The 20,736-nt window shown below is 45.8% G+C and overlaps 1 protein-coding gene across 1 annotated transcript; it reads left to right on the top strand.

Annotated features, from left to right (window-relative positions):
- Positions 1-443: 443 nt before the first annotated feature.
- On the top strand, positions 444-8,958 carry tada3l (transcriptional adaptor 3-like). Its single transcript, XM_080000330.1, has 9 exons — positions 444-463; positions 1,221-1,457; positions 1,567-1,814; positions 2,106-2,211; positions 2,977-3,112; positions 3,211-3,314; positions 3,418-3,524; positions 7,903-8,094; positions 8,434-8,958. Exons 2-9 carry the CDS (start codon positions 1,248-1,250, stop codon positions 8,624-8,626), a joined length of 1,296 nt encoding a protein of 431 aa, XP_079856456.1. The 5' UTR covers positions 444-463; positions 1,221-1,247; the 3' UTR covers positions 8,627-8,958.
- The last annotated feature ends 11,778 nt before the right edge of the window (positions 8,959-20,736 follow it).

The following is a 20,736-nucleotide window of genomic DNA, read 5'->3' as shown; positions in this document are numbered from 1 at the left end:
GTCGGGCTCACGTCGAGGGCCAAAGCAGGCGTACCCTCAGAACGTTTCCATCACGTACTGCGATAGGGGTGACGCCCACTGTTGAAATACATTTGTAAAATAAAGTGGTCGCAAGGACCAAGTACAGCATCCTTCACAGAAATCAGCTGTTATATCTAAAAGGAAGGATTTTGAAATGCATAAAAAACATTATCATATTTCAGCAACGCTTGCCGTCAATCTAAATGATATCGCCACGCGCGATATGGTTTCTTCCGCGGATACCACTTTATCGATAGGTTTGCCGTTTCTGTATTTAATGTCGGTGTATTTGCTTCACTAACGTCGCAATTCGACAAAAACGCATGAATATGAATTCAAGTTTTGCAACTTCCTAAATTTGAGCACGAATGTGTTAAGTTGACAAGACATTGACTTACCTCGCAGAGATGGTTTCGCCCATAATGGACGCTGCTCGCTAGAGGTAAATATTGCTGCTCTAAAAAAAACGAACGTCTTAAAAACAACCAACTTCTCCATTTGTTTTGAAATTATAAGTAAATTATAAGTATAAATTAAGCGTTGCCTTTTGGGTCCGTACCCAGTTGTGTGTCGTCGTTTTATATCAATTATTGTCATTAGATAGCGAGTGAGGCTAGCTAGCCGACTGGCCGCTCTGACGCGCGTATGCGAATTTGCGTGCACGTTAGTGTAATTGAATGCGTTGTGTGTATGTGTGTGTGCGTGCGTGTGTGTAATTGGTCAAGTTAAATCAACTCATTATAATCTTATTTACAACCTAAGTCCCATCGAGTTCATGATCTCTTTTACAAGGGAAACCTGTTTACATTCAAATGTATGCATATATGTATACATATGAATGTATGTATTTATGTATGTATATACATACATATGTATATACAATACGTCCATATGTATGTATGTATGTATATACATACATTATGTTTACATATGTATATACATTATGTTTACATATGTACAGTATATACATATACATATGTATGCATATAGATGTTTGTATACATATGTATGTATGTATGTATAAACATATGTATATGTATGCATGTATATACATATGTATACGTATATATGTGTACCTATGTATGTATATTCATACATACATACACTAGAATTAAATAGACAGATTTAAATTTAGAAATCTAAAATTGAACATGACTTGAGGCACTCACCCACCTTTCCTTATTTGTCTGTTGCTTTAGATATTGCACTGCTCACTAGACCGCACCATGAGTGAGCTGAAGGATTGCCCCCCCTTGAAGTACTATGACTTCAAGCCGGTGGAGCACGTCAAGGTGTGTCCGCGCTACACCGCCGTGCTCGGCCGCTCGGAGGACGATGGCATCGGCATCGAGGAGCTGGACACACTCCAACTGGAGCTGGAGACGCTCCTGTCCTCGGCCAGCCGCCGCCTCAGAGCGTTGGAGGAGCAGAGACAGGTGGGAACTAAATGGGATTGTGTGTTGTTTGCGTTCCCCATCCACAGCTATGTGGACAGGAATATGCCGATGTCTTCGCTGACCCCGATCCCCTGGTGTTTCTCCTCAGATCCTCACGGACTGGCAGGACAAGAAGGGAGACAAGCGCTTCCTCAAGATGGGCAAGGACCCGGACCCCTCGGCCTCATCTCGACACAAACCCAAGAAGCAGAAGTTAGACGGGAAAGGAGGTCACGGGCCAGGCCCCGGTCCAGGAAGACCCAAGTCCAAAAACCTGCAGCCCAAAGTCCAGGAGTATGAGTTCACAGAGGATCCTCAAGACATTCCTCGCACCCCTAAAAACGACGCGCCCAACAGGTTAGCAGCGTTACAACCACATGACATTCCTATTGTTCTGTTACACGTACCTAATATTCATTGTGGAACTTACACCTGGCTTCGCTACTTCATTTATTTTTCTGCTATCCCTGAATTAGTTTGCAGAGATGCCTGAAGTAATGTAGACAATGTTACTACTGAGACTGGATCGCACATCCATGATGAAGTCACATAAATACGCTGCTCTTTTCAGTGTATATAAATGTTTTGAGTGTAATTTAGTATATTTATTTATGAAGTGATATTTATTTTTATTTTTTTCCTTTTTAGATTTTGGGCGTCGGTGGAGCCTTACTGTGCTGATATCACAAACGAGGAGATCCGCTTGCTAGAAGAGCTTCTGAAACCCCCAGAGGATGAAGCTGAATATTACAAAGTAGGGCATAACAAAGCTTTTCATCCTTTTTTCCCCCTTTATAAAGGCCATTTAGTATTTCTTAATAACTTTTGATGTATGTTATAATTAGGGCTGAACGATTTGGGAAAATAATCTAATTGCGATTTTTTTTTTTTTTTTTTTGGACCAACATTGCGATTGCTATTTAGTATGCAATGTTTTTAAGGTTCCTTATGTATTATTCACTAAACACAAGCAATAAATCATAGTATGACCAACACAACATCGGATACAGTGAACACATGCTCTCTCTGTAGGCCAGGCCTACGTGTTATGATTAAATTAGATTAATTGATGTGAATTATTTATTTTTATTTAACTATTGAATTCTATAAAGAAAAACCTTCAATCACAGTAGAATATTGACTGATTGATTGATCGAATCCATTTTCACAATATATCACCATATCAGAGCGTAGCATGGCAAGTTGTTTCCATCATTATCTGCTGCTGACATTGGCATGTGACATGAGTGTAGGGTAGCATGTGTGTACATGAACCCCACGTGGCCAGGTGTTTCCCACCCTCTGATTGGTAAGATTGTGTAACATAATTTATTTTTTATTTTTTTAATTGCGTTCTATTACATTGCGATAGCGGTTTGAATTTGATTAATAATTCAGCCCTAGGTATAATACTTCAAATTATCTTCAATATTTTCAGCATTATTGTACTGCGGGAAAAAGTTGAATAATGAATTGAAATGAAGGTGACCAGTATTATGATGACCACTCTGCCTTCAAGATCCCAGCGTTGGGGAAGCACTACTCCCAGCGCTGGGCTCAGGAGGATCTGCTGGAGGAGCAGAGGGAAGGAGCCAGAGCGAATGACAAGAAGAAGAGCCTGATGGGAGGACCCCTCTCCGAGCTGGATGCAAAGGGTGAAGCAGGGGAGGCCGCAGCCAGTCCCGAGGTGCTGGACACTTGTCTCGTTACACAATGGTCACATTGCTGATGGTGCATCTGCTGTTCTTTGTAGACATGGAATCCCTGCTGAAGAAGTCAGAAGCTCAGCACGACTCTCCAGAGGATGGCTGTCCCTTCGGCCCCCTGACGCAGCGTCTGCTCCAGGCTTTAGTTGAGGTGAGACAACTGGCCCCACAAAGAAGCTGCATAGATCAACACTAGCAGATTTAATTAATCTTTCCTCTGTCGCGACTTAACTTTTTCCCATGGCTTTGTACAGGAGAATATTATATCCCCCATGGAGGATTCGCCCATTCCAGACGTTGGTGGGAAGGACACCAACGACGGCGCTGGGACCTCTCCTCGCAGCCAGGGCAAAGCTTTCAGGTAGGGCTGTGATGATAACCACGTTACCGCAATGCCGCAGCCACATGATGTCGTCACAGGGTTGAGCTCATTACCGTCATACCCGCGATTAATGAAATATACAGTATATATTTATATTTTGGCACGCCTAGTCCTATGGTGTTGACCTCGGTGGGGCAATGATGCTCAGAGATAAGCATTTTCCGGGTTAATCAACTGAAATCCATTTATTTAAATCGTGCTGGCGTTGTCCTCTCTGGTCGCCTCCTCCTCTCGCGAAATGTGAGACCTCGCTCCCTTGTAACGCTGGCCCCTTGATTGCTGATCCGGCCCAGCTTGGTTTCTCCACGTTTCCAGCCACCATATACTTGTGGATATACTTGTTTTCCACAACAATCCCCAGCTGGCAGCCTTTCCTAGTTGGGTGCCGCCCTCTTCTATGGCTCCATCCGGTGGTTTGACCTGAGGGAACACCACATATCCCTCTCCCCAGCTCCATACCGTGGCAGGGGGCCACCCAGAGGCACTCGTCTCTCCGGGACAGGGCATCTGCATTGCCGTGTAGTTTCCCAGAATGATGTTCCACCCTAAAAGCAAACGCCTTGGGTTCTTTGTTTGTAGCCATCCATCTTAGGGGTGCATGGTTGTTACTAAAGTGAACTCTCTGTCTAGCAGGTAGTACTTCAGCTTTGCCATTGCCCATTTAATGGCAAGACATTGTTTCTCCACCACTGCGTAATTATTTTCGTGCTTCAGCAGTTTTTTCGGCTGATTAAAGTCACTGGGTGCTCTTCCCCATTTACCACTTGCGAAAGGACCGCTCCCAAACCTGTGTCCGAGGCGTCCATTTGTAGGATGAAGTGCTTGGTAAAGTTCGGTGCCACCAGGACGGGTTCAGCACAGAGGGTCTCCCGAAGGGTCCAGAAGGCCCGATCAGTGTCCTCTGTCCATTTCACCTGGTGTGGTTGCCTATGTTGGGTCAGATCATGGAGAGAAGCCGAAAGAGCAGGTACAAACTGTAATACCCATTAGCCCCAAGAACGTTTTGACTTGCCTCTTGGTAGTTGGTTGTGGCCAGCAGCGGATGCTCTCCAGTTTATTCTTCTGGGGCTTTACTAACCCTCTCCTGATGGTGTCCTCCAGGTGCTCTGCTTCCTCTAGTCCCAGGTGGCACTTCTTTGGGTTTGCCACCAAACCTGCATCTCTCTCAGGGCAGTGAGCACCGCATGTAACTGTCTTTTGTCCCGGTCCCAGCTGTGAATTTCTGTATCGTCCAAATACGCAGCCGCATAGTTTCTGAGGTCGCAGGATTCTGTCCATCATTCGCTAAAATGTTGCCGGCATATGCCAGTATTTCCCAAACACGTCCCTGTATTGGGATATACTTTAACTGTTTCTGGTGTGGAGTCATTTGCTTCCCCAGGGGGATGGTATCACTTCTGTGGAGGACAAGTTTATTACCAACAGCATTTGGGGGCTCTTGTAGTTCGTCCCACTTTTTAAACAAATTCACATGGTAAATTTGGTGCAACTTTCACCTACTGGGCTGTGTCACTCTGTAGTTCACTGGGCCTTTGTGCTCCATAACCTCATACGGTTCTTGCCATCGGGCCAAGAACTTCAACTCACTCGTGGGGACCAGGACTAATACCTTCTCCCCCGGCTGGAATTCTCTGACTCTGGCTCCCCTGTTGTAGATTGGGCCTGGACCGTTTTGGATTCTTCCATGCTGGCCCGCACTATAGGCCAGACCCGCGACATCTGCTGGTACATGTTAGACATTTGATTGATCACTGACCTGTAGGGGGACGGTTGGTTCTCCCAGGCTTCTTTGACCAGGTCGAGGATTCCCGAGGTCTACGATCATACAGCAGTTCGATGGAGGAGAACCCTGCAGAGCTCTGGGGCACTTCCCTGAAGGCAAAAAGCACATGTGGCAATAGCTGGTCCCAGTTCTTAACATTTTTATGGGCTACTTTACGCAGCATAATTTTTAGGGTTCTGTTAAATCTCTCCACTAAGCCGTCTGTCTGGAGGTGGTACACCGCTGTACGCAGTTGCTTCAACTTTAGGTTTTTACAGAGCTCCTGCATTACTGATGACATGAAACATGAGCCCTGATCGGTTAAAATCTCCTTGCTATGGCCCCACAGGAAAACAGCAAGAGAACCTCTCTAGTGACAGTCCGGGTACTGGCAGTGCGTAGGGGGATGTCCTCTGAAATAGGGGCATAACCCATAATGACCAGGATGAAGCCGTGTCTCCGAGGGGCAAGGGTCCCACTCTGTCCATGGCCAGGCGCTCATAGGGGGTTTCAATGATTGGTAGCAGTATGGTTGGATAACACCTAGAATCGCCATGTACACAGGATACCGTGACTCTTTCCTGGGTCAGCTCACCAGCAAATTCCGGTCAAATTAAACTGACTCCACTACCGTAGTCTAGGAGACCCTCTGTGTCCTTATTGCCTATTTTAACCGGAATACCGGGCTTCTCCACTTCCTCATGTGCCCAGCAAGAGGTTACAAGCAGACAGTGGTTTACACCATCCCCACCAGAGGTCACTGTGGGCATGGTAACATCTTGTTCTGGGCAGTCCCAGGCGATGTGTCCCTGATGTGTCCCTGGCCACAGGAGTAGCATCTCCTGCGGTCTGGATTGATTAGGGACCGGTGCCGCCGGGTTGGGTCTGTCGGCATGGGGGGTTTTGTTTTCGGGGGTTTGAGGGCCGCAGTTCCCCTCCAGCGGGACTGCTGGTGCCTCACTTGCCCTCTCTTTTTGGCTGCATCATCTCCTGTGTCACCTGGTGATTCTCCAGCAGCTCAGTCAAGGCTTCTACTGCGTTAGGGGCCGTCTGCACAGCATACCTTTTGGCTCCCGTGAGTAGGGACCGGAGGCAGCCGTCCAGGACCACCCTCTCCACGAAAGACGGGCCATTCCCCTCCGGTAGCCACGTCCTGGCCCTGCGGCACAGGTCTACAAGTTGGGGCCGGGCCGGTTTGGTCGAATCAAACTGCCAAGCATGGAAGCGTTGCGCCCGAGTGGGATGGCTGAACCCATATCGGGCTAAGATGGCAGAGATCCTTATGCCTGCATTCTCCACCGTATGTGGCACACATAGTCCTATTGTGTTGACCTCATGGGGGGAATGACTCTCAGAGGGTTGCGTTTTCAGGGTCAATCAACTGAAGTCCACTTATTTATATCGTGAGGGGGAAAGGGTGGCGGACCAGAAACTACTAAGGTTCTTCCCGGTCCGGGGAATCAGCAGCATTCCTGTCCCGTTTGCGGTGTCCTCTCTGGTCACCTTCTCCTCTCGCGAAACGTAAGTCCTTCTCCCTTTGTACGCTGGCCCCTTGATTGCTGATCTGGCCCAGCTTGGTTTCTCCACGTTTCCAGCCACCATATACTTGTGGATATACTTGTTTGCCACAACAATCCCCAGCTGGCAGCCTTTCCTAGTTGGGTGCCGCCCTCCTCTATGGCTCCATCCGGTGGTTTGACCTGAGGGAACACCCACATATCCCTCTCCCCAGCTCCATACCGTGGCAGGGGGCGTCCACCCAGAGGCACTCGTCTCTCCGGGACAGGGCATCTGCATTGCCGTGTAGTTTCCCAGAACGATGTTCCACCCTAAAAGCAAACCCCTTGGGTTCTTTGTTTGTTGGCTGAGTTCATCAGTGGTTGTTTTTTTTGGCCATTTTTTTTTTTTTTTTTTTTTTTATATTTTGCTATCGTTTTAAAACGCCTAATTAAGCAAATGAAGCAAACGTTTTAACTGAAGCTCCGTGCTGTGGCCGCTGAGAACCGGTGCTTTATCCCGGGCCGTGTTTGCAAAGGTGCCAAATTACTTATTTTACGTCCTTCGGCTTGCCGGTTGAAAATCAAAATAAGCCCATATAGGATTGCAGAGGGAGACAGGGGCATATGGAGAGGCGCATCGGGGACGCAGACAATTCACACATATAAAAATATATTTGATTCCCCTTATATTTTTAATTCCTCATTGAAATGGTTATCCCTTTGTATTTTTATAAGCTTCTGTTTAATCCCGTTATTGTAATGCACACTGACTAAAAAAAATTAAAGAAAAAAGTGCCCCCCCTGACGGTTAACTGCGATCTCACGGGAATACGTTTATTTTTCACATTGGTAAGAAAAAATTCATACTGTCACTGCCCTTCTTTCAGGTACTTTTAACACCTAGTCTTTATGCAGGATACAGATTAGATACACTAAGACACTTTAGATCACGTCTTTGTAAAAGTATCTTAATGGCTTATTTTAGCTTTAACTGCCTCTAGTAGTTGTTTCTCTCCCATAGCATATAATAGAATTATCTCGTTGTTTTGCATCTCTTCCTCTCTGCCGACTCCCCGCCTTTCTCCAACCCTCCCAGTGTCCCCCACACACGCTCCCTGGAAGCTCGGATCAAGGAGGAGCTGGTGGCCCAGGGGCTGCTGGACTCTGATGAGCGCCCAGGTACAGGGGGCGACTCGGAGGACGAAGTTCTGGCCGAGCTTCACAAGAGGCAAGCGGAGCTCAAAGCCCTGAGCGCCCACAACAGGTCCCGCAAGCAGGAGCTGCTCAGGTATTAAAAATGAAAGATCCACAATGTCACGTAGAGGCACTATGGAAATGCTGAATTTCAACACACAAATGCAGTTTTCCTGGCTTCCACTAACTCACAGCTGCTTAGCTATAGTCAACAAATTAAGGTTGCCCCATGTGTTTTGTAAAGTGTAAAATAAATTGAAAAACAGCAGTTTCATATCTATGTATTCACCTGCTACACACAAACATTCCTCCCCTAGTTTAGTCTGTACAGATTAAATTCGTAATTTCATTGCATAGCTTGCTGTACATGTTCCATGTTGTACCAAGCTTGAGTCGACGTGAATCTTCAAGCTGCGTGACCGCTGCTCCACAGGATGGCCAAGGAGGAGATGCGTAAGCAGGAGCTGAGACAGAGAGTCAGGGTGTCCGACAACGAGGTCATGGAGGGCTTCCGCCGCATCATGGCGGCCAGGCAGAAGAAGCGAACACCCACCAAGAAGGAGAAGGACCAAGCGTGGAAAGCACTGAAGGAGAGGGACAGCATCCTGAAGTTGCTGGACGGATAAGAGGGTGATGGCCAAAAAGGTGACGGGAGGAAAACATTTGCTGTTCTCCATTATGGGTAATGTGACATTGGCGAAGAACTGTACCCAGACAAATAAGAACAATACCAATGGACGGAAGGTTCATTACATTTTTGAGTGAAATATTTGTAGCATTTGTGGTTTATAAGACGTTTAAGACTGGTTTGATCCTTTCAGTTTAAAAAGATAAGAGCATGGACCATTTGTATTTTCTTCTGTTTTTGTTTTTGAACTTTTATATCCATGTCTTTGTTTTGAAATACAATGAAAAACAGTAACTGAATGTTCCAATAAATCAGTGTCAGGAAAAGACAGGTTTTGCACATATGTTGGATCCTTTACAAGCTTCGTATTTTCACGTGAGGAGTGTATGGTTGTCGGTCTCCCTCCAACCGCCGCATTTTAATGATCTTCACCAACTAGGTCACCTGGTAATACTTGCCCAGCTTTCTGACATTGTTGTACCCAATTGAGGGAAAAAAAGAAAAAGCAGTTTTGCGGAATAGACAACAAACAAAAGAATAAGAAACACCTTTTGCAAGTGGATAATCACTTTCTTTCTTTTTTTTTTAATTATCATTGGTTGGCTTGATTCTAAGGTGTGCGGGAAGTGAGAGTATAAGGAATGCAAGGAATTCCTCAAGTTCTCTCCGGTGACTAATAAAGTGTTCTTATGTTTAGGAGAAGGGAAGGAGAGGAGGGCACATTGGAATGGGTTATCGGTGATGCATGGGGTCTCCGTGGACCCTGAGACGATACAGACAGGTGTATTGACTTTCACCCCAGTTGCTCTTCACCTGCAGCTCCAGGAACCGATGCACCCCCAGGGGGTTCTGGGATAGATGGGAGAGAGACTGTGCTTATAAATGGAATGAATGGGTCACCACTGGATAATCTACAGTATGTTAATATGGTGCTTCAAACTTACAGCTATCTGGAAGGTTTGAGTGGGCCCTCCATCCTGGTCAAACTGGAATTCTCCCAGGAAAGTTTTTTGTCCGTCCATTTTTATCAAGCCCTGTGAGTGTATAAGAAAGTAATTGGCGAGTAAGTGTGTAATCCATAGATTGTGGCTATAACAGATCTAAAGCTGGTTGGAAAGATAACTCACTAATGAATATTATAAGTGGGACCAAACAATTCCTGGTGAAATTGCGTGGATGTATGTGTAGGGTTATGTGGGGAATTCCCCTTATACTCTATGTTTACATATGTTTTTAGGGGATGGTAGCTCAGAAGGTAGAGCTGGTGGTCTAGTGATCCAAAGGTTGCTGGTTCGATCCCAGGCTCCTGCTAGCATGCTGTAGTGTCCTTGAGCAAGACACGTAACCCCTAATTGCTCCTGATGGCTGCGTCCGTCGGTGTTTGAACAATTGTAAGTCGCTTTGGATAAAAGCGTCTGCTAAATGACTAAATGTAATGTACTGTAATGTTTTCATGGCAATTATATTTGTTTGCCACAGGAAACCCCTTTGGCAAAACTTGAATATTTGGAATACTCGTAAACCGATGCCCAAAACTTTCCACACATTTATAGCACTGAACCGCTTCTAAGCAGCATTTCTTGTGACTATCTTGGATTTACAGATTGTTACTCCCTTGCGGATCACTCACATAAACGGCAAAATCTTTTGGGGCGGAAGGCATGCGCCTGTTCTGTGTTTGGCCATGGGCCAGGTGATCTACAGTGACGTGGGTTATCCTGATGGGATGGGACAGCGCCACGGTCAGAAAGCCTCTCGAACCAGAGAAGGGCCAGCATTTGCGAGGTCGCATGACTGGGTCTTCCTGAGGAGAGGAGAGAAATCCTTCAACAACGGCGGCCTTAGGGATGACATTATATAAACTGAGTGGAGAGGTTGGATTAGGGAGGCGGTACCTGGATGACAAGTGCGGGGTTCCTCGCGCTGCAGCCGAAGTACCAGAGAAGGACTGTAAACAATGAGTACGGCCTTGAACTGTAGGTCTCTGAAGACATAACCACTCTGGCACCTATGCACACACAAAGACACATCCATCCACATCTAGAAGTGTTCTGATACTAGAGATGTACAGGATGAGGTTTAGGACGGTCACTACAGACCTTTACTCTGCAAAGCAAAGTCGTGCATCATGTTTGCCATTGGCGTCGTACACCCATGGTGACAACATTTGATGGTGTTTTCCTGTTCAAACACAAACACAAGTTGGCTGATGTCATTACGTCAACGTGATTATTTTAAAACACTTTGGAGTCTTTAGGTAGCATTTTCGCCGGAAATGCTACCTGCTGTCCATTACACATGGTGGGCCATGGGGAATTCTGGAGAAACGAGAGCAAGACAGGCAGGAGTTACCATTGCAGGAGAGCCGACAGGAGCCCCAGGCGGAGTGTCAGGCATCTTGTTGCTGGCCATGCTGATCTGGGTCACACCGTTTTGGACGCTGGACGAAAACAGCTCAAAGTGTCTTCCTGATACGGAGCACAGTGTCCCAAGACGAGAGGGGAAGGTTATAATCGCAAGTCCTAGAATGGCCAAAATACCAACGTATGTCTGCGCATGGGTGTGGGATCCATTAAAGTGTTGATTTCCCCTACTCACCACATGTGAACAAGATGACGCAGAGGACGAGAGAGAGACAGACCTTCATTGCAGGAGACAGTCCTTCTGCTGCTGCAGATTAGACAATACACAGGTCGGGTTATCTCACGATCCGACGTCACTTCATTCGACATTCACAACTTCTCAAATTTTACCTGGGGCTGGCACTGGAGCCGGCGGTTGGGTCATCGCTGCAGAGAAAAAACGAAACAAACTTTTTTTGTGTACTATGACGTGCGTACACCCTCATTCCGTCTCTCTCTCGTTCCACTCACTGCGACTGGGCATGGCAAATTCTTTCATCTGTACAGGGGCCATGGCCGGCATTGGGGGCGTCCTGCAACTCGGTTGCTCCAGCAGCTCTCTGAGAGTCTGTATCCTTCGAGCCTCTTGAATTGCACTCGCCCTTTCTTAGACGGCAAAGGGAGGGCGGACAAATGAAGTTTAGAAAAGGAGAATGAGACGTTCGGACCGAATTCTGCTCCCGGGGAAGGCCAACTTTCCGCGAGGAATAAAGCAGGAAAAGGGTTTACCACTGTAACCAGCTATGGCGGCGAAGGACTCTCTCTCTTTCTTCACTGCCGGGGCTAAGGGCTGGAAGCTGGTGCCGGCGACATCCGTTAGGGAATCCCTCTCTTTCTTCACCAGGAACAGAGGGGTGACTCCGGGATCGGGAGCGGCGGCTTCGTTGTAGTACTCCTTCTCTCCCTGCACTACGGACACCGAGGCCTCGACACTGGAGTCGCCAGAGCTGTTCATGAACTCCCTCCCTTTCTCCGATCCCGTCCTCCGCTTATTAAAAAGTCTGGGGGAAAAAAAACAAAAACGGATGAATTAAAATGATTAGACATTCGGGCTAATGAAAAAAAACAGGCAATTCTGAACCAATATGGTGTGATTGTTTTGTTTGTTGGACTGGGACCTGGTCTCATTTACGGCAATTTACAAATATAGAGACATAAGATTAGTACACCTTCTCAACAGCCATGATGTCCTTGACAAATGCCAGATTGTATTTCAACCGAAAAGCGAAAAACAAATAGATAATGGACCATTGTCATGAACATTTCTTTTAAGTATTGTACACTTTACAAAGGTTTTTGATTGGATTTGGTGTCAAGTTCTTTATTATGAATCACTTGAGAGCAGGGTGTGGGAGGGGATAAGAAAAAGTTAGAGAATTGAACAGAAAATAAGATATAATATTGTCGTTTCTATGTAGCGCCAGAGAGAAGAGGTTGCCCGTGACAACGGTCATTATTACCAGACAGCGACCATTACCCAGAAAAAGCTGCCACTATTGACCAATCTCAATTGAAATGTCTAAAACTTTTATTTTCAATCTAGATTTCATGGATCCGAGTGTGGGTTTGGTGTAAAACCTACATGAAGCCATATATGCACCTGCATAATGACTTCACCTGGACCTGAGCCCTGCCTATATGTACAGCCTGTCTTTAGTAGTCACTTTGTACTTTCTCGTCTCAAGCCAGAGATCATTTTTTCAGTGAGGTCAAATAAAAAACAGACTTACTTTACAGGTGCTGTTTCTTTATATGTGATATTGCGCTGGTAGCCGTCTTCCAGTGGCTGGTAGTAACCACTCTCCACCAGGCGGGCGCTGTAGCGGGTCATGACTGGCGGAACGGAGAAATAACATATTGTTACAGAACTTTAAACAAAATCTAAACGCAACTTTTGCATTTTTCACCCCTTTTTCTTTTTCTTTTTTTTTTTTTCTTTTTTTTACCTTTTACAATTCTTACCCAATTTAGCCAAATGATACATCATACTGTTCATTAACTCTGGCAAAGTGGTCTACATTTAGTTGCATGTGTATGTGCTTGCAACACTGTGGGACCTGTCCGGTCATTCAATTTACAAGTAGAAAAATCAAATCATATCGATCTACTTTTTTTATATTTACATTTCAGCCAAGGTGCTGACATCAGTGGACGCAGCATCCACTGCCTCCGTTAGTGCATTCCAAACCCCCTACATCAGTCACTTCAGAGGGGACGCTATGTAAAAGTTTTTTTTTTTTCTGGATTCAACTTCTGAAATAAGAACTCCCATTTGAGTGAAATGTAGACTTTGTTTTTTACCGTTGGGGGTCATGGTAAGCTTGTTCACTGCACTATAGGAGTCGCCTCTCTCACTTCTCCATCTCTGAGCAGCGGCGTCAGGAACTTCCTTATATGGAAAAATAAGGGCGTGTTTTTTGATCGAAGCCTATCACTTTGGAATGGTTCATATTCATTGACATACACATGGGGGAACAAATGTGGCCTTGAATCTGGTGTATGCAGGTTCTCAGTGCTCAAAGAACATTTCTCCGCGCATGTTTGTTGATGAGGCCCATTATGAAGAATACCTCCACAATTCATACCGACTTTGGCCAAATGATACATCAAACTGTTCATCAACTTCTCTCACACTACAAATATTATATATATCGAGCGAGAGGACAGAATCGTGTTTTTTTGCCGTTTTGATATATTTTGTGATGTGGCCAGAATACTGTGGGAGGAATAGCACGCTGAACTTTGCTTATAATAATAATGATAGTGAGGAATATTAGTAAGTGTGTCGCCCCGCTGGGACACTTAAAATAAGAAATACACTAAAACCACAATACAATTCCTGGTGAAATTTTAAAGGTGTGCTGGCCATGTGCGTGTACGTACATTCATGTGCGTGCGTGCGTGGGTGCGTGCATGTATGTGCCTTCTTCTTCTTTGGTGTAAACCGGCGGTGCGTCGCCAAACGTTGAGTTTTATAGGAGAGAGTTGTGACGTCACAAAGACATCACATGATGATGCACCCCGTTCAACGAGGGTAGGCTGGGCTAATTCCGGGAATTGCCCTGATGTGTTTATGCGTGTTTCCATGACGACCGTATTTCTCTGCCACACTATTTGAGGAAAAGCTCATTGGGAAAACTGAGGCACAAACAGTGGAATATTTCCCAAAACTGACTGAAACTTTCCACAAATATCTCACAATTCCTGATCGAGACGGTTGTTTTGATATATTTTACATCGATGTGGCTCTAAAACTGTGTGAGGAGTAGCGCGGCAAACCTTTGCTCTAACACTAATAGTAATAGTTAGCGTAGCAAGCATAAGAGAAATCCAGTCGTTGTGGAAACACATGTAAACATTGTGGGGAATTTTTACTAATAGTAAGCGTAATAATAGACAGTGTGCAGAGCTGCCGACACACTTCTCAGATAGACAGATAAGACAGATAGACAGATAAGACAGATAGATAGACAGATAGATAGATAGATAATTTTTACGTAATGTACATGCAACAATGTGTACATTCATACATATTATGAATGTATGTATAAGTTTGTATGTGCATGTATACTGAATATGTATGCATATGTATGCATGTGTGTGCATGTGTGTGTACATGTATATGTGCATGTATACTGAATATGTATGCATGTGTGTGCATGTGTGTGTACATGTATATGTGCATGTAAGTACACTGTATGTGTGTGCATGTGTATGTGCATGTAACTACACTGTGTGTGTGTGCATATGTGTGTACGTGTATATGTGCATGTAAGTATGCTGTATGCGTGTGCATGTGTGTGTACATGTATATGCGCATGTAAGTACACTGTATGCATGTGCATGTGTGTGTTCATGTATATGTACACATAAGCACACTGTATGTGTGTGTACCTGTATATGTGCATGTAAGCACGCTGTATGTTTGCATGTGTCTGTACGTGTATATGTGCATGTAAATACACTGTATATGTGTGCACATGTATACGTGCCTGTAAGTACACTGTATGTGTGTGTACGTGTATATGTGCATGTAAGTACACTGTATGTGTGCATGTGTGTGTACGTGTGTATGTGCATGTAAATACACTGTATATGTGTGCACATGTATACGTGCATGAAAGTACACTGTATGCGTGTGCATGTACGTGTGTATGTGCATGTAAATACACTGTATACGTGTGTACGTGTATATGTGCTTGTAAGTTCACTGTATATGTGTGTATGCGTATATGTGCATGTAAGTACACTGTATGTGTGTGTACGTGTTTATGTGCATGAAAGTACATTGTATGCGTGTGCATGTGTGGGTACATGTATATGTGCATGTGTGCATATGTTTGCAGTAGGATACTGTACTTCATCATGTCATGTGTGTTCTTCTATGCATCTGTTTTTTTACTGTTTCTTATAATTTACTGGTGTTTATCAGTTGCGCTCACTATTCTAGCCATTCCACATTATCATCACATGTTATGTGTTCACTGTTATTATTCTTTTTCTTTCTTTGCTTTAGACAAGTGTCTAATAAATGACGTAATGGAATCCCTTTTCTTTCTACCTTTTCAATGTGCTTTGGTACTACTGAATTTATTCACGGCCATTCTGATAAATACTAATAATCTAGAAAAATTTCAATTGATTTCCACTCGTCTAGTTATTAGGCAAATCACGTCTGTGTGTGTGTGTGTGTGTGTGTGTGTGTGTGTGTGTGTGTGTGTGTGTGTGTGTGTGTGTGTGTGTGTGTGTGTGTGTGTGTGTGTGTGTGCGTGCGTGCGTGCCTGGTTTCCGTTTACGTCACTTAAATAACACATTCCCTGCGATGTACCGACACGCCGCTAGGTGGCGGTAAACATCTACAACTGAAGGCTATGAGCTTGAGCGTCTCCCTGTCTGGGTTATTAATCTGAGCAGTCTTTCTGCTCAAACTTGCCAGTATAAGCACCGGCAACACCAGATGAACGCAGCCATTCCATGTATTTGCATTGTGCATGTGCCCCTCTATTTGCATGTACTCCTCTGTTTCTATTGTCAGTGGCGGGGTCCGCCTTTCCTGAGTAACCGCTTGATATGGATGAACGTTCACAAAAAGGAGCAAACAGTACCCTCGGATGAAATAAATATCCCCAGCACCTCAAAGTAGCCAAGAAAAGTCACCGTCTTAAGAGTCCACGCGAGGCGTAAGCCTGGATGCTGGAGGCGGCCGTTTGAAAATGGAATTCTGGGACTCGTAGTGCGATCCACCCAACACGGACGATCTCACGGATTACCACTTTAACAGGCTGGGAATTCCACGGCTCTCCGTGGGAAGACGAACGCAGGGAGGTTGGAGACCTCAACCCTGCGGAGGAGCCGCGTTCTCCGAGGGCTGAAACCAGCGCGGCCATTCGCCAGACGCAGAAGGGATCACCCAGCTTTCAAACCAGATTGTTCCCTCCCCAAGACACTACGTGTTTCATACGGACTCTACTCCAGAATACTGACCACTGGATTTAAACAAGCCCTATCCGTATTTGCGTCATATTCAGGAGAAGCCTGTTATGACCTTTTTTGCTGAAAATGATATCGTCTGAACACGTATGCAGGGGCGGTCTCAGCGATTTGGAGGCCCCAGGCGAGAGCGATGTGAGGCCTCACTCCACCTCGCTTAATGCAAGCATGGCTAGTACACAAAAACTTTAAAGAGAGCTCTTTTCAGTGAGTAAAGTCAAATGAAAATTCTAACGGAACCATTCAAACGCTCTTGATTCCGTTAGAAGACGACGATGGTACGAGAAAATCATTATGAATATTAAATGCTATTTTAAAAACAATATTAAATGGCTCAGGAGTCACAACAGCAAGTTAAGTCGCTTGCGACTCGCAGGCTGAACTGAGACTCCAATCCGGAACGAAAAGAGCCGAGCGTCCTGAGTCCTAAACGAAAGGCCGTGACACCCGCTGATGGGATCTCTAAACTGGACAGAAAGTGTTCAAACTGTTTTATAAAAAATGTTATCCATGCTGTGCGTACTCCTACGTGTAAATACACATTGATTTATTGTAATAGAAAAAGTTGGAACACTTTTTCCATTACCTTATAAATATACATTCCGAATAGAATTAAACTTCTTGTTCTAGATTGTACACAGACTCCATCCTGTCACCTCCATCATATGTAAATTGTGACTATTTATTGGTGAACATAGGCGTATACTGTATATATATATATATATATATATATATATATATATATACTGTAGGTTAATGTGGCGGCGCCTCCAGGCTGGACATACTGCGTCTCTGCTTTTGATGTTTTTTGTCCTCACTGGTGCCTCAACCGAAGGAGCAGGTGGGTTTCATGAAAACACGTCGCAGCCATACGTACGCTGGCTTGCAGAAGCTTACTCGGCATTGAGCCCTCAAGCCCTCCGACATCGGCTTATCTCCCTGTGCCACCGAGACTCACTGAGCTCGGTTGGCCTGCTGCGATTATTTGATTAACGGAACAGGACCGGGATGGAGAAGTCCGGACTCGAACCCGTGGCGACAGCGTCCGAAAACACATCGTGCCACCGAAACGGCCTCGCGCTCGGCCTTGGGTCTCCGGGTGCTTTTTTCCCCGAGGTGCCGCCTTTCAAAATCTCGCTCGGTATCGAACGCAGGTCTCCTCCGGTCATAAAGCAACGCGCCTTGGATAGAAGTCTGGAAGTCCATCATGCCCCCTTTACGCCTGAAGCCCTACTGTAGCGGCTTACCTCTTGGGGCCACTGAGTCTCATGAGGCCAGGTCACCTCCTTCAATCACTCGCTAAAAGGAAACGGTACTTGGGATGGAAAAAGCAGGTCTTGAACATGTGGCGGCAGCGTCCGAATCACCACGCCAACGGGTGGACTTCACGTTTCACCCTGTTCTCTGGGCTCTTTTAAACGTGCCCTTGGGGTGCTTACCTGCAAACACCGCTATCTGTCTGCCTGCCTAAAAACGGATATAGAGGAATATATTTTATCACAGCAATTATGGGTAATTTTATACAATGTAAATTACAATATTTCATAATATCCAAATAAATTGAACAGTATAATAATGTAATTTATCAGACTAGGTTTTTTGTACTGATGATAATCATTGGAGTGCTGTGTTACTTTTGCTTATTCACCTGGTTGATTTATCCTATATAATCAATACAGACGAGGAACATTTGGTCTGTGAGTTTCAAGCCTTTCATCGCTAAAGTCCCAACGTGACAAGTGCGCGTTTAGGCGCCTCCAACCACCATGTCCGTGTCCACTCTCTACATTCTCAAATGGGACTTTTTTTCTCATTCTTCTTAATGGGATGCTCATGGGATGTGAGTGTTGCCCAGCACCGATCGCTGGACCGACAAAAGAGAACTGAGTTTTTATGAAAAAAGAAATAAAATCTACACAAATTCACGGGCAATTGCCTAACTACCATAGGAAAAGACCGCCTGTGGATGTATGTAAAACCTGGTGCGACTGCGTCTTCTACGCAAATCTATAACGTTGGGGCTATTAGGTTTGATAACAGATGGACCTTTGAGTCCTCATCAAAGGCAGCCAGGATGCTGAACAGCTGAATGCGGCGGCGCCTCCGGGCTGGGCTCTGCTTTTGTTGTTTGTGTCCTCACCTGTCCCTCAACTGAAGAGCAGGTGGGCTTATGTTGATACAAAGCTCAAACATGCTCAGCGATGCTCGTCCGCGATTCCGCAAAAAAAAAAACCTGTGTCGGGCGGGCGGGCGGCTCGGCGGACCTCCTTTTTGGACCGCGCGGGTGTGTGCCCCCCCCCCCCCCGGCGCCCCCCTCTCCCGTCTGATGTGAAATTCAACTCGCCGGTGAGCTTCTTCGCTCCTCGCCGCCACGGCCTGTAAAGTTTGACGGTTGTTTGCCGAAGACTCGGGTCAGGGTTAATAACGGCGGCCCTCTGCGCTGCGTTTGGCGGGTCAGAGGGGTGCGAGAGAGAAAGCGGCAGGTGAGTGAGTGCGGAGGCTGTGGAAGACTCCCCAGCATCACATGAGTGGGTGAACACAGTTTAAATAGAATGTGATCATCTGCATTGAGAGAGCATGTGTGTGTGTGTTTGTGTGTGTGTGCGTGTGTGTGCGTGTGTGTGTGTGCGTGTGTCCGTGTGTGCGTGTGTGTGCGTGTGCACAAACGCACACCAATGAATGTGCTTATGTGTACACGCAACCCCCCCCCATCTCCTCACAGTCGAGACCTCACCATCCATTGGTCCTTTGTTCGCCAGTTTGTACGAACCGTCTTTCTCTTTCTCTTTCTCTCGCTTTCTCTCTCTCCCTCGCTCGCTCTCTCTCTCTCTCTCTCTCTCTGTCTTTCTCTATCCCTATCTCTCCGGGGCTCTCCTCCTACTCCACCTCCGTCCGTTGCATTCCAGAGAGCCGGCGCTGAGGAAAAAAGAGAAGAGGGGTGGAGGAGGACACACATATGTTGTTGCAAAACAACGCCGCCAACACAGGCGTACAAAGAGCGTGATACAAGAACGTCGAAGAGTTGAAAAGGCAGGCAGCGATATGAGCGGAGGTAGAATGAAAGATGGAACGAGAGAGAGCGAGATAGAGAGAGAACGCTCAATACTGGTTGTTTTTTTTTGCTCTTATTGTTATCATCACTATTCAGATAATCACCTGGAGAATCTCTTCCGTTTTTGGCAATAGGAATGGATCCATCATCGTGCCAATAAAGTACTTTAGAATTGAAATTGCAGTTGAGAGAGAGAGAGAGAGAGAGATAGATAGAGAGAGAGAGAGAGAGAGAGAGAGCGAGAGAGAGCGAGAGAGGTTAAGACGGCTGCTGTGGTCTGGTTCAGCCCGGAGAGTGGCTCCTCGGTCCAGTCCACGCCCCGGCTCTGCTCCTGCAACAGGCGGCCATTGTCTTCGCCGCTGCTTCCCCTATTGTGATGTCACAGTTTGTCATTCTCCCAAGGCCTGACGCTTCTGTTTGTGGCCAAGCAGGCCTGTGGGTGAACAGCGGGGGTATCCGGATAAAAAAACAAGATCAGCGACAGAAAGGTGTACATTTTTTTTTTTATGGTTTGGAATCCACTATTCAGTGGCATAACTCACACGTGCCTTTTGCTCCTTTCTTGATCCAACCGAGTTTGAATGTGATTTCCATCTAATTTGCATGGCAGTTGATGGCCCCCCTGTACAACTCGCATGCAAATCTTTTTTTTTTTTTTGGTTTTCTGTTTTTTAACCTCAATTTGTTGTTTGTTTGGTTCAAGACGTGAGGGAATCAATTTTATATTTATTTATTTATTTTATTTTTGTTTAACCCTTTTGATGTCGCACACGAGGAGCGTTTGGAAGAGATAAGCACCAGCGGTCGGCCCCCAGCCCAGCCAATCGCTCGCAGCAGACGTTGGCGTCCCATCAAGGCAACACATGCCCTGCTCTCAAAACTGCGGAGTCATTAAAGGCTGTCGATGCGACGTGACGCGGAGCCCCCCGCTACGCGGGACCAACGTCGGCTGCCGGACCTCCGTGTTTAACGTTTGTTTATTTTTTTTATGCCTTTTTATTTTTCGAAACCTATTTTTTGATCGGCCCTATCGTCTGAACTTTATTGACATTGTTCGAGGCCTCCGCCCCTTGGCACGGCGCCCTTGGTCGCATTTCCCTAGTCGTCGCGCAGCGCCGAGGGAGGGAGATAAAGCTGATAGGCGAAAAGCGGCGCTGTAAATCT

Source organism: Zeus faber, assembly GCF_960531495.2.
Source record: "Zeus faber genome assembly, chromosome: 5".
NCBI lineage: Eukaryota > Metazoa > Chordata > Actinopteri > Zeiformes > Zeidae > Zeus > Zeus faber.
Note: the sequence above shows the minus strand (reverse complement) of the source record. Positions and strands in the feature narration are given on the sequence as shown.